Raw genomic sequence first — 14,629 nt, forward strand, 5'->3', positions numbered from 1 at the left:
ATTTACCATAAGACCGTTTTCCCCACTTATGGCTGTTACAGCATACCTAACGTCGCATGATCAATATTCAAAAGCTTGGCAACTGATTCATATTTATGATGGTTGCAATGTCCTGGAGTCATGTGATCAGCTTTTGTGACCTTTTGGCAAGCAAAGTCAATGGGAAAGCCAGATTCATTTAACAACCGTGTTATTAACTTAACTGCAGTGACTCACTTAACAACTGTGGCAAGAACGAGGGCAAAACTCACTTAACAAATGTTTCACATAGCAACATACATTTTGGGTTCATTTGTGGTCGTAAGTCAAGGACTACCTGTAACACCCATTGGACTAAAAGCTTAAGCTTTATGTTAAACAAGGCCTAAGAACAATTCTACACTGCTGCCTTTTATCTTGCAATCCTCTCATTTGAGTACAGTTAATCCTCGATTTATGAGCCCAATTGAAACCAGAATTTTTGTTGCTAAGCAAGATGGCGTTAAGTGAGTTGTGCCCAATTTACGACATTTTTGCCTGTTGACTTTGCTGATCAGAAGCCTACGAAGAAGATGGCAAATGTTCATCACATGACCCCAGGATGCTGTAATCATTGTACGTATGTTCCAGTTGCCATATCCCCAAATTTTCATCACCTATCTGTGGGTAATGCTGTGATCACCTTAAGTGCAAGGACTGGGCATATTTTAGTGCCATTGTTAACTTTGAATGTCCAATAAATGTATGTCGTAAACTGAAGACTACCTGTACAGAGAACAAACTGTAACATTTGAGTGATTTTCCTTGTATCAGCACATCCTTTTCAAATGCATTGAACTTGTATGGACAGTTTGTTTTTCCTGCTCAGGAAGGGTGATGTAATGGGTTTTTATTCCATTCACCTACACTGCCTGATTCCTTAGGAAGCCTGTTAAAAGGACAGATTTATGAGATCCAGAACCTAACACAAACTCACCAGAGCTGCTTGCGGACAGCTTGGCCTTTTAGTGTCTCCACGTTGAAATTATTTGTCCTAGCTGGCATGATAAAAAATGCTACCACTGTAATCTGGCTTCCATTCACCTACAGAGGGAGAAGCCAACAAAAACCAGATATGAAAGATCACCACAGTACTTTTAAGTATGGTCAAAACTGCTTCCTGAAGAAATGGATAAGTTGACCCATGTTAAGAAAGTTTAATCAATTTGAATTCATAGTTTGTTTTGTAGAATTCATCTTTTCCCCCTCTTCTACTATGCAGCTGGTTTCTCACAAGTCATTTGCATTCATCTTACAGCATGAGGACTCATGAGGTGCTTGTTAGAAAGCAGACACTCACATGCTCCAGGCCGATAAATGAACAGTGCCCCAAAAACTGACTATGCTTGGCAAGGTGAGGAAAACTGGATGAATACATGGATAAATCAGGGATGTTCCTGGGATGTCCTTGTAACCATTAAACGGATCTCCAAGAATCACGAAACTATCATGCAACCCCAGGAAAGGATGCAGCTAGGTGGTAGTAAGGGTGGTGTGAACATCTACACCTAATACAGATCTAAAATTCAGTATGTCCTCTCTCTTCCTTTCTATTTTCCTAGAGCTTGACTGAAGGGAGAATTCCTTGAAAGAATGGCTAAGAAAATCTCAGCTGGACAGATTGGAAGATGCTGGCCAGACTGGTGTGTGTGTATGTGTGTGTTTCGTCTATTGTAAGTATCTTTTCATGGAGTATTCTTAGGACATGGGTCAATTAGCACTCCTGCCAGCTTTAATACAAAATTGTTCCAATATGTTATTCCTGCTTTCATCCACATGTATCTTTTGTAGTCATCCTTCCCATTGTCCTTCATCTGCACAACAATGTAAGCATGAAGAGAAATCCCAAAATAACCTCCAGATTCTTTGGGCTACAGCTACTTAACTCCTGAAACACACAGTTGTTCCAGTCAGGGGCCTAGCATTGTTGTAGGGCATACTCTCCCAACACAGCCATACCTAATTGCCTACCCCCACCCTCTCTCACATCTCTATTCCCTTACAGCACCCATTTTACTAATCACCCTTAGTAGGTAGTTGAGCCTGGCTAGGGCTTCCAAGAAAATGTCAGCTCCTTTGTTGGAGTATTCATAGCGTCCAGCAATGAAGAAGAAAATAGTTTTGTCAAGGTTGAAGTCCAGGTGCCTAGAAAAATAACACGCAGTGATGGTGAAGATGAGTCCAAGTCCAAGCTTCTTGAAAAACCAGAAAGTCTATGTTATTTAACAGCCAAGGCAAGTAAATTGGCTAAATACAAAAAAACGCACTAGTACATTAGAAATATCAATGCTGCTTATATCAAAAACCACAACATTGAAAAAATAGTTCAGGGAATCCATAGGAAATGGTGGAACATCATCCCACCCAAGATGAAGAGGCAAGTGCCACTACATTCAACAGAAATTATTGTACGCCCTAGCGAGAAGAAATCAAAATGAGTTTGGTGTGGTGTTTAAATGAAAGAATAAAATTTGCACTTTCCAAATCTGTATGGACCAGAATACAATCATCCTTCAATGTTGATACTTTTCTGGTAACATCACACACTCTTCTTAATAAACTACTTGGAAATGCCTTTTTTTAATAGGTCGGATCAATGTGAATGCTTAAAAAGCTGTGAGTCTTCAAAATCAATTGTTTTAAAATGAAGTATGTGTGTCTGTGTGTTTCAAAATAGTTGGTGTGTGGGTGTGTATACAGGTACATGTATATATGTATATATACAGGATGTGTGTGCGTGCTTGCACGCTTGCACACACACACAGACACACACACATTCTGCACAGCTGGCTGAAATCCTTTTTTTGAACATTTTAATAGTTCCCTGAATTCTAATCACAATGGTATTATTTTGTAACATTAAGTCATCATGCAAAATATGAATGCAAAATGGAAAAACAAACAAACAAAAAAGAGATGGAGCCCTTCTGTAGGTTTTCAGTGCAATAAAAACAGAAAGGAGCGTGGACAAGAAAATAAGAAAAAAGAACAGGAAAAATGTCAGAACTGTGTCAGATGCAGGGAGCTAAACAGAAGCAAATAGAGATCCACAGTCAATTGCCTTGGGAACATATGGAATGCATGAAAATGCAAGGTTAAAATATAGGAATAATGGCTGTGAAACATAAATTCTGAAATCATTTCTATAGGACAGCACTTAATATCTGAAGGACAACTTGCTGGACTGAACAAAGTGTACAGGTAATCCTCGACTTACAGCCATTCATCTAGAGACTTATTATCATGTTTAACACTTACGGCCATTGTAGAATTCCCCTCGGTCACATGATCAAAATTTGGGCACTTGGCAACTGATTCATATTTATGGTAGTTGCAATGTCCCAGGATCACACGATCACCTTTTGCAACTTTTAGACAGTAAATTCAATGGGGAGGCCAGATTCACTTGACAACTAACCTAACAACAGCAGTGCTTCATTTAATATCTGCGGCAAAAAAAGTTGTAAAATGGGGCAAAACTCACTAAACAATTGTTTCACTTAGCAAAAGAAATTTTGGGCTCAATTGTGGCCGTAAATCGAGGACTATCTGTATTTCTAATGCAGTGTCTAGTTTCCATTAATGCACAGATGCCTGTATGCTGAATAAGAAAGCAATAGTTCTTTACTTAGTCACTTATAAACTTATTCTTTATTAACAACAAATGATTCTTCTCTTACATGAGTCCTGGAAAAAATTTTATACCTCAAAAGTTTTCTATACCTTTGTCAGCCTTGAGCAAAAACATCTGCTCATTCCCCTTACTTTTCTTCAAATGTTATTAACATTATTATTATTTCATTAATTTATATTCTGTCTTCCTGTGAGAGCTCCTCCCTCATCCAATTTTCCCTTTTTGTATGCTGTCAAAGTGGCATCTCTGTCTCCACATACAGGAAACTTATTTCATCTAAAAAGTGGAGACCAAAACTGAGTCATTGTCAGGTGTGAAAAATCAGGACCACACACTAAATTCCAGGTAAGATTTATTGCTCACGCCTGCACACAAGAATCTAGTCAACTAACAGTCAACATTAAATTGGTGCTAGATAACAGTAATAGACTTTAAGGGGCCTGGACTTGGATAATTTGTGGCACATAACGACACCAGATTAATTCCTCTCTTGACTCCACCCCAGTCTCTGCATCTTCTTCTACAGTCACATATACTCTTTTAAAAGGAAGAACTCTAAGCTTTCACTCTACACTTGAAGGTGTGCTATGATAAACAACATTGTGGAAGATGAATGAAGCACAAATAGTCATTTGCTTTTAATTCATGGATATTCTTACATCACTTGTCACTACTAGCTTCAATTTTTTCCCTTAGAACTCAACTTCATAGGGAAACCTGTTATAATTGATAAGATACAAGTGAAGCTCATGATAACTCACCCATAGAAATGGCCTCGGACAAACTCCTGGATACGAGCTTTGCTCTGGGCATGGAGGTTTTGGAATTCGTGCATAGCAGAGAACTTCTTGACGTTCAAACCATTGGGAGTCACAATATCTGGGTGTGGAATGTAAATGGAGATGGTTTTGTAAAAAGTGAGGAGTTTTAGAACTTTAAGTTTCTGAATTTACCCAAACTGCCAAGATACGTGTGCAGAAAAACACATATGAGTCACAGCAGGTGTTTTTTCAGATGCATTCAGCTTCCTCAAACATCCTTGGAAATACAATTGATCAATGCATTTGATTGCAACTGGTTCAAAGTGTAACAATGGATGGGATAAAACAGACCTCAAGGAGAAGGAATGGGAGTGGTCTTGTGACCTCATAAGGAGTCAACCAATCAGGACTAATAATCTTGGTGCAAATAAGAATAGAAATTCTCGCCCCACATCCCTCTCTTTAGTCTGAAAAAGAATAAGCCTTTTAAAAAAAATTGGATGCAATCAAAAATTCAAAGTGCATATTAAGATTAAAAATACTTTTAAGAATTTTTTACATGAATTTTATAATGGTTATTTTATATTGGGATATTCTTTCTATCTGAGAAAAAAACTAAGATTAAACATCAAGCTTCGATGTATAATTTGCACCAACAGTCTAATTAGTATTATTTAAGGACTAGAAAATTTAATTAAAAACTACAAAACTTGAGATTCTGCATTCTACACAAAGCAACTGATTTCCTTGTAATATTATTCGGTACGTTCATAAATCCAGACAAGGCTTAAACTGGATAGGATCTTGTCATACAGAGCAATCTTTTAGCTTTTAACGTTAACTCACCAGGTTTCCGTTTCAACAGATGTTCAGCTTCTACTGCTGTGATTTGAGAAACTGTGCTAAAAACATGTGTGCAGTGGACAGCAGCTCTCTCCATACAATAACGATGGTAAATTTGGCGGTCTCCAGCCTCCTTATCCACATTAAACTGGGTAAAAGACAAAGTATAATAAATATCCTGAAACACACAGAATTGCACAGAGTAGAAGTAGGAAAGAATATAGCTTTCAGACTAAATTACAGTCCAGGTAGTCCTCAATTTACAGCCACTATTGAGCTCAAAATTTCTGTTGCTAAGTGAAACAGTTAAGTAAATTTTGCTCCATTTTATGTCCTTTCTTGCCATCATTGTTAAGTGAATCATTGCAGTTGTTAGGTTAATAACATGGATGTTAAGTGAATCTGGCTTCCCCACTGACTTTGCTTGTCAGAAAGTCGTACAAGGTGATCACATGACCTTGGGACACTGCAGCTGTCATAAATATGAATCAGCTGCCAAATTTTGATCACATTATCATGAGAATGCTGCAATGGTCATTAAATGTGAAAAATGATCAGATGGCACTTTTTTCAGTGAATTTGTAACTTTGAATGGTCACTAAATGAACTTTTGTAAGCTGAAGCCTACCTGTAGTATATCAAAGGTTGAACAAAGGAGACTGCAATCCAGTAGTCTGATTTCCAAGATTCTAAGAACTTAATTCTACATTTTTTCTTTGTAAAACTCTTCTGTAATCCCCAAATGAGTGCTAACAAATGGGCTCCTAGACTGAAAAACCGAGGGTAGCTTTTTTTTAGTATTTTCTCTCATTAATCCAGTTCCAACTACAGGTAGTCCTCAATTTACTGCCATAATTGAGCCCAACATTTTTGTTGTTGAGTGTGACATATATTGAGTTTTGCCCCATTTTATTAGCTTTCTTGCCTTGGTTGTTAAGTGAATCACTGTAGTTGTTTAGTAATACAGTTGTTAAGTGAATCTGGCTTCCCACTGACTTTGCTTTTCAAAAGGTCTAGTAGAAAATTATACACCAATCTCACTGTGTTGCATCACCTGTAAAGTCATGGAATCAATTATAAACCAATCCATCACCCTATACAAACAACCTACTTTTTAACAAGCAGTTTGGTTTCAGGAAAAATTTGCCCTGTAATCTGCAACTCCTACTCTGCAGAAACATTTGGAACACACATCTGGACCAGAGTAAAGCAATAGATGCAATTTACATAGACTTCTGCAAAGCCTTTGATTCAGTAGTACACAACAAACTATTGCTTTAAAACAGTCATAAATCACATTTTTTCAGTATCATTGTAACTTTGAACAGTCACTAAACAAACTGTTGTAAGTCGAGAACTATCTGTGTTTCATTTTTGTTCTAACCAAATTTTCATCCTTACGTCTTTACTGATAGTAGTCTAAATATGCCTACCAAATAGACTGGAAATGAAATCAAGGGCAAATGACAAGATCTTATTATTGTATTCAATGTAATATAATATAATAATATTTCAGGTAATGTCCACTGGTTATTCAGGATGATCCGATAGATGTATTTCCAAAACACTAATTATCACAGGGGTCATAACATGGTGGGGAGAAGCACTGAATCATATTTTCCATGCAGTAAAAATATTACTTAAGGGCTGGTTAAGTGTGATTTCTTTGACCACTGTTTCCTTAAGGAAAAATGGTTCCTGTTTCCTAGAACTGCTTCATTTATGTGCTAAGTTTTGAATGAAAAGCTGCGAGGGCAAGGGTCAGGCACATCAGGCAATAATTTGCTCTCTCAATTAAAAATAAAAGCACTTTGAAATCTCTCTCATATAAGAACAGAAACCTTGTGAGATTGCAGCTGCTTCTTAAGATCTGTTTAACTGGCACAGCAATCATTGGACACCTACAAGGAATTTTAAAGCACTGTATTGCCACTTCCTATGCAGGAATTTTGAGGGATGGGAAGATAAGAACTTCAGCCTGCTGATGCAGAATTGAGGGTAGTTGAAAGAAAAGTTCTTATTCCCTGAACAGCCCAAAGCACTCAGAAAAAAAGGGCAAAAACAGGATAGTCAGAACTTCCCATTTCTACCAAACGAAACAGAATATTTGTAGCTCAGGGTTGAACTGTAGGATCCTTCGTATTCTCTGAGCTTGGTGGTTTTCTTACTATACTAGGTAACATCATCAGGGCTACAAGAAGTTGAGCTTACTCTCTGTTTCTGTACAAGTGACTTGCTCTGACTGTATTTGGTGGAAATGGTCTTGGTGGCCCCTTGATTAGGTTGCTGTTTACTGTTTGTCTGAGTTGGTAGTTCCTTGAGTGGAGTATTGCTTACTGCTTGATTGTTGATCTAGTATAAATTTTGGTGTTAATTTATACTTATCCAAGTACTGAAGGCAGGCAAAAAGCTGTTTTGGTCATTTTGTTTCCTTTTTAGCTTTTTGATTGTCTCTTTTGAATGGCATGGAGATGTTGTTTATACCTTTGTGCCTGTTGATGGCTGATTTGTCTGAGTGCCACACTTCCAGGAATTCCTATTTCTTCCTCTTGTTCTTGGATCCCATAGTTTCACACCCCACCCACCAATCGATTTTCAGTCCTAGAGATTAGAAGACTCACAGTCTGCAGATTGTTGTAGAAGTCCACACTGCCTGCACACAGGTAGCGACCAAGCAGGGTAGCATGGGTGGTGAAGATGGTAGCTATTGGAAGTTTCCGGATCCGACAGAGGAAGAGGCCAACACCAGACAGCCACTCATGGAAATGACCAATGATGAATGGCTTTTCTTCACATTGTGCAGAAAACTGTACAAAAAGCACAAGAGGAGAGTGAAGAGAAAGATGTTGGGTGACAGGAAGAGAAGATATTTTCTGACAGAAACATGTTCCCTTACCTCCCCTAGGAACCAGGCTGTGAGGAAACCAAAGAGGACGGCATCATTGGCCTCTCGGTCATACCAGGGAATCCCAATGGAGCAGCTTTCCCACAATTCAGTTTTCCAGCGATCCAAGCTCCAAGCGGTTGCCCCAATATCGATGAGGATTACATATGGACCCCCCTCAATCAGCCAGCGGCCAAAGTAAACCTAGAAAGAAGTTAGAGACAGCAGATGAATGAATAGGAGAGGTATGAATTGACATTTTCATATCAAATCCAGAGATATTCTGTGAAGCACAACCAACAAAGCATCAATCGTAAAGGTCAGTACTCAGTTGAGCAAGTTTTATCATCAACTTAATAATATCTCATAAGATTATGTTCTAGAATGATGAACAAGCATTTTGTCTCTTAGATTCTTGAAGGAACATTACATGTTTTACAATTTCAGGAAAAAAAGAAATGGTGAATCTGCACATTGCATACAGCAAAAAAAGATAAGCATCAGAACAAGGAATAAAAAAAGAAGGGGATTCTATCTAAGGAAGTTCTCTATATACTTTAAATCATCTGAATTTTCAGCTCTTCTTATTTACAGATTCAAACCTTGTTTTTTTTGTTTTGTGTGCTAGAAATATCCCAATTTTTCTTCAGACGGTGAAATACTTCAAGGCCCCAATTTATATTAATTAGGTTTATCAATGGTATTACAAAATAAACTTCTTAAAACTATTTATGTATACATTTAATTTGCAATCTGTATATGTAAGGTGGCTTAGATCACTTCAGATTTTACAGACTTCCAAATCTGATGAGAATATCTCAGTAACTTATTTTTAACGGTCAAATTCTCCTCGTTTTCATTGGACCCCATACATTCTGACCTCCAAAACACTCTTTGTCTCCTTCAACACTCAGACCTGTTTTAACCATGATGTCATCACCTCTTGTCCACTCATTTCACATACCAAAGTGTGCAGAAATATGTGCATCAAGTGTGTGTAGATTTCTAAATTTAGTCTCTGGTTCATGTTACCTCATCTCCATTTTATAAAAGGTCACCTCGCCTAGGGTTGCTTTTTTGCTGGGCAACCCAAAATAACCTCTTGCTCTGAAATCAGGTTAGGAACTAGAAAAATCAAGTAAACAAGAGGGAGTATTGAATGTGTCATATATGTACTTTCCACACTCACAATAGTTAATACCTATATTCAATAGTCCAGCATACATTTAAATTTGTTTTTTACACCAGTGTTTTCCTTCTCACTTGTAATTGTTTCAGCAGGGAGCTGATCATAATATCTTTGTATCCAATTTGGAACCAGTATTTAAATGATGCAAAGATAAGCCAAAATTCCTGGCTAATTGGATGAACAATATACAAACCTGTGCATGATTTATAATCCTAGTTTTGGAAGCTATAAACCATTACCTTGGGTTTTGTCATAGTGGGTGGGCTCTGCCATTGTTTAACCACAGTTTATTAATTAAAGGGGACTTTTATAAGCCATAAATCCTGATTTAACCATGTATATGTATATGTATGTATATGTATGTATATGTATATATGTATGTGTGTGTGTGTGTGTGTGTGTGTATATATATATATTTATTCTTAAGTTTTGCATGGTGCTACATGTATGGCATTCAGCTTTGTTGGGTATTTTCCCACGTCATAGTAGTTGTGCTTTTAAAGTTGTAGCGACGTTTCAGCAGAATCTCATCTGCCATCATCAGGCTTCTGTATAGTGTTTGTCAGATGAACACAATACAGAAGCCTGATGATGGCAGATGAGATTCTGCTGAAACGTCGCTACAACTTTAAAAGCTTAACTACTAAACTTAAAAAGCACAACTACTATGACGTGGAAAAATACCTGAACAAAGCCAAATACCGTATGTATGTATATATGTATGTGAGATGATTCCACCAGACTGTCAATCATTTGGAAGCCTGCACTCACAAACAAAAAAATCTCCACACCACAAGCCAGGCAAACACCTGGGCACAGACAGATCCCCGCTGATACCTCCAGCTCAAACACACCCCAACCAGGCACCCAGATGAAACCTAGCTTCCCAATAAATGATAGCCGTCCATTTACTCAGAGCCAAGCTGCACTAAAGGCCTCCAATAAAGTAACACAATGTTGCCAGCCAATCAAGATACAAAAAGAGCCAAAAAACATACAGAAGATATTAGAAACACCAATCAAGCAGAACACAGCAAACTCCAAGACCAATAAGCACAGACCAATCAATCAAGCACCAAACAAGCAGAACACAGCAAACTCCAAGACCAATAAGCACAGACCAAGACTCCCAACCAATCAGGGTGAAGAAAAAACCATTCTGGCACAGCAATAGGCTGCCCCAAATTTAAATCTGAAACCACTGTAAAAGCCTGACTCACAGATGAACACTATACAGAAGCCTGATGATGGCAGATGAGATTCTGCCGAAACGTTGCTACAACTTTAAAAGCACAACTACAATGACGTGGGAAAATACCCGAACAAAGCTGAATGCCATACATGTAAGTACCCGCGAAAACTTAAGGATATATACATACATACATACATACATATATATATATATATATATGGATCTTTGGTTGTTCGGGTTTTCTCCCGCGTAAGATTCGAAGTATCTAGGCAACGTTTCGATGAAGTCTCATTCATCATCTTCAGGCTTCTGTCTTCGGCTCTGTGCTTCTCAGAGTGATGTGAGATTGCAGCTGCTTCTTCCTTTTAACTGCTAGTGGGGGTGTGACTTGATTGGGTGGGGGCTTGGCTGTGTTCTGATTGGCTGGAGGTGTGTTCTGTTCAGGTGGGGGCTTGGTTGTCCTTTTTAATGTATTAAAAGTATACAAAGGAAAAAAAAGGAAAACTAATTTTAAAAAGAAAAATTCATTTAGGAGAATTGTTTCAAAATGTTCATGTAGCCCAGAGTTATTTATTACACAAAAAATGTGGATCCCTGGAAATACAGTACTATCTCAAATATTGTCCACAGACCTTGCAAAGTGAATTAAAATAATAATTTTAAATATTGAATAAACCTTGTACAATTTTAGCATTCTCATGGCAGACTTCACAAGATTTCAAAGTGAGATTCTACTAGTATGACTTTTGGAAACCTTATAATAACTCAGGATTTGTGTATGTGGCAGTATACTATAAGAATCTTCTGTTTCGTGGAATACAGAAAATAAGTCCTTGACTTACAACAGTTCATTTAGTGATGTTTTGAAATGACAATGGTGCTGCAAAAAGTGATGACTATTCACACTTATGGCTGTTGCACCTCATAGTCACATGATCAAAATTCAGGCATTTGGCAACTGACTCATATTTATGACGATTGCCATGTCCCAGGGGCATGTGATCCCCGTTTGCGACCTTCTGACAAGCAAAGTCAATGGGAAAGTGAGATTCGCTTAGCAACCGTGTGACTGACTTAACAACTGCAGTGATTCACTTAACAAATGTGGCAAGAAAGGTCACAAAATGGGGTAAAACTCACTTAACAAATGCCCCACTTAACACAACATAAATTTTGGGCTCAATTGTGGTCATAAATTGAGGACTACCTGTATTGGTTTACAAGGAAGTCTCTCTGTTAGACTGGCCAGCATATTGCAAAACTGATCATAAGTTTCTATACTATAAGCATGTGGCATGGTGTGACTCAGAAGGAAATATGGTTTACATCTTTTTCAACTTATTAAAATGTATTACAGTATCTAAAAACCTGGACTGATCAAAACTTGGATGGCAGAGAGCAACATACATGGGTTCATCCAATGGTGATCAATGATTATCAAACACTGTACCTTGGAATGTAACAGGAACAAATAATAAAAAACATAAAATTATAAAATAGGAAGGTTGATTGCCCAACTGTAATTTTATAAACGAATTCTTAACTAATCATTCAACACTAGACAGGAAGTAAGACAAGAATGTGTGACCTCCCCTTGATTGCTTAATGCATTCATGGATAATGCTTGAAATTATTATTACAATTGTGTAGTTTGGCGTCGTTAATATATGTACACTTTTGGGTGCACAAATTATTTCCAACAAATATTAGACAGAGTATATGATGCAATAAGAACTAAGGCTCTAAACACTCTATCAGAAATCAAATTGCATTAACTGCATTCACCAACTTGCATTTGGCAACAAAAATTAATAATTGTAAATTATTCAGAAATGGCAAAAATGGATGAATTTGCATTCTTGATGGTTGTTAAATATAGAGAAATGGGCAAATTTTAAGATGTGCAAATGTTGAAAAAAATACTAGCATATCTTCAACTATCAGAATGTCTCTTGAAAGACATAAAATGGATACACATTAATGTAGATTTCTGCCTACATTTTATATGGAAATGAAAGCTGAATATGCCAGAAGGGAAGCAGCAGGATGAGAGTGAAGTTCTTAATACAGTCAACAATCAATCAGTGCTGAATGGATGAATCAAATAGAAAAGAGATCTCTAGGAAAAATACATATTGTGATACTTTGGTCATGTAGGAGAAATTAGTAAGGGGTCACACTGCTAAACAAAGATATGAAGAAAGAGTGAACGGAGTGAGAGGAAAATCAAGAAAGATATGGTTGGATGGAGTTAACATGATCCTCAAAAAGAACAAGAAATTGAAAGAACAAAAGAAAATATATTGTTCTGACCCAGTCTTGTGAGAAGGAAGAAACAGACTCCTCGCAAAGAAAAACTATTTATCTGTTGTGAATTAATTGCAAGGAATTAACTGCAGCAATAGACCTTATCAGTTCATTATGATAATTGCCGTGAGCCCCAAAAGGCTGCAAATTAAGTTTTGGCAAGGCAGTATTTGTTGCCCTAAATACAATGAGCGAACTCTCTTGAAATACGAACTGTTGTCTCCTACCATTCCCCTTTCCTTCTATTTATTCCTCAGCCAGGGAGGGGCCATTCAGTGTCCACGTTTGATTTGCTTCCAGAGTCGACTCCTTGTCTTCCATTGTTCACCTCTCCTATCTGCTCTACACATATGTGCATCTGGAACAGGTCCCAGCTGTTCTTCCTCCTTACTCATCCCTGGCTCCAAAGACACCTGCCTCTCTGGTGGCTGAGAAATGCCAGATGGCCCTGGCTCTATCTCTGTATCCAACACTGAGCATCCATTGAGCCTTCCCCAGGTGTAGAGTTGTAATTGCAGAAATGTTCCAATCTTGGATGGCAAACCTCAGATAAAGAATGTTTCCAAACAAATACAACTCAGGTAAACAAAGTCACTAATCTAAAGGAGGATTAGAGAGAGGAAGTAAACATGTTAGACTTTAACTAGAGATAATTAATTGTATGGATTACTGTGCTAAACAGTAACGAAAGTTAAGCAGTAACCAAAGTTAACCAGTGATGGAGGATAACTAAAAATGTGTATAAATGCAAGACTAGACTCCAATAAAGATCATCATGATTCAGTTGTTCATGATCAAACAACTCGGCTGCCTCGTCATTACAACAAGTGGCGCCTGAACAGGGACCCTCTTACTTCATCTGGCAAGGATTTGGTGCACCTTCAACCCTTTGTGGTTTCTTCAACCTTTTGGTTTCTGTAAGTATGGGGTCTTCGCTTTTTTTTAAAAAACAAATTTTATTGATTTTCAAAAACAATACACAAACAAATAAAACATAGAAACAAAACATCTTTTCTGAAAGCAGCTTGATCCCGGGTTACATCTCTTCGTACAGACACAAATTCATATTCATGTTCATTTTATATACCATTTCATATCTTATTATCATTCTACATTTTCTATATAGCTTCTCCCCTCTTTTAACTTTTTTAATTTAATTTTATTTATTTCATCTCAATTCAGATCATTATACTTATATTCTTTGTCTGTCCTGTTTCCAGCTGTCTATTATCTTTTCTCATTAGACAAAATTTCTCCTGTCACTGATTGGAGTATGATGCCTTTATATCTTTCCCCTAAATTTATAACTCTTAATATAATACATAACTTCCATTTGGATTCTGCTTAGTACATTCTAAAGTTACAGACTATATTTTAAAAAGAGAAAAAATCATAGATGTATAATATAGTCAAAACAACAAATCCATGTCAATTCAAATCTATTGTTAATATTAGTATTCATTTAAATCTTAAACATTTTACACATTACTTTTCAAATAAGTATCATACTTCTATGGGAACACTTATAAACTTTCTATAAAACATTATCATTAAAATGTTCCCATTCCTTCCTGGTTCAATTCTCTCATTTATTTCATTTCATTTATTTTGTTCACAAAAGTTTCACTAAGTTATACTGAGTATTTTATCCCAGTTTTTATATGTTGTTTCCAATTTTCTAACATAATTTCTAATACAAATATAACAATACAATCTTATGTACCTTTGCAGAATCACTTTTTCAGTTAAATTTTTAGCCATTATCTCTAAATAAGTCCTGTTTCTTTACATCTTGCTCCAC

General features: G+C 37.0%; 1 protein-coding gene across 1 annotated transcript in view; it reads right to left on the reverse strand.

Annotated features, from left to right (window-relative positions):
- Window positions 1-14,629, reverse strand: part of GYS1 (glycogen synthase 1) — a 54,368-nt gene that overhangs the window by 24,259 nt on the left and 15,480 nt on the right. Inside the window, exons 3-8 of the mRNA XM_026711844.2 lie at window positions 8,153-8,344; window positions 7,878-8,063; window positions 5,260-5,404; window positions 4,414-4,531; window positions 2,043-2,163; window positions 956-1,062 (exon numbers count right to left, since the gene is read on the reverse strand). Of these exons, the coding sequence (XP_026567629.1) occupies window positions 956-1,062; window positions 2,043-2,163; window positions 4,414-4,531; window positions 5,260-5,404; window positions 7,878-8,063; window positions 8,153-8,344 (869 nt within the window). The remainder of the gene's footprint in view (window positions 1-955; window positions 1,063-2,042; window positions 2,164-4,413; window positions 4,532-5,259; window positions 5,405-7,877; window positions 8,064-8,152; window positions 8,345-14,629) is intronic.

This window comes from Pseudonaja textilis, chromosome Z (assembly GCF_049901715.1).
Source record: "Pseudonaja textilis isolate UNSWEBS1 chromosome Z, rPseTex1.2, whole genome shotgun sequence".
Classification (NCBI taxonomy): domain Eukaryota; kingdom Metazoa; phylum Chordata; class Lepidosauria; order Squamata; family Elapidae; genus Pseudonaja; species Pseudonaja textilis.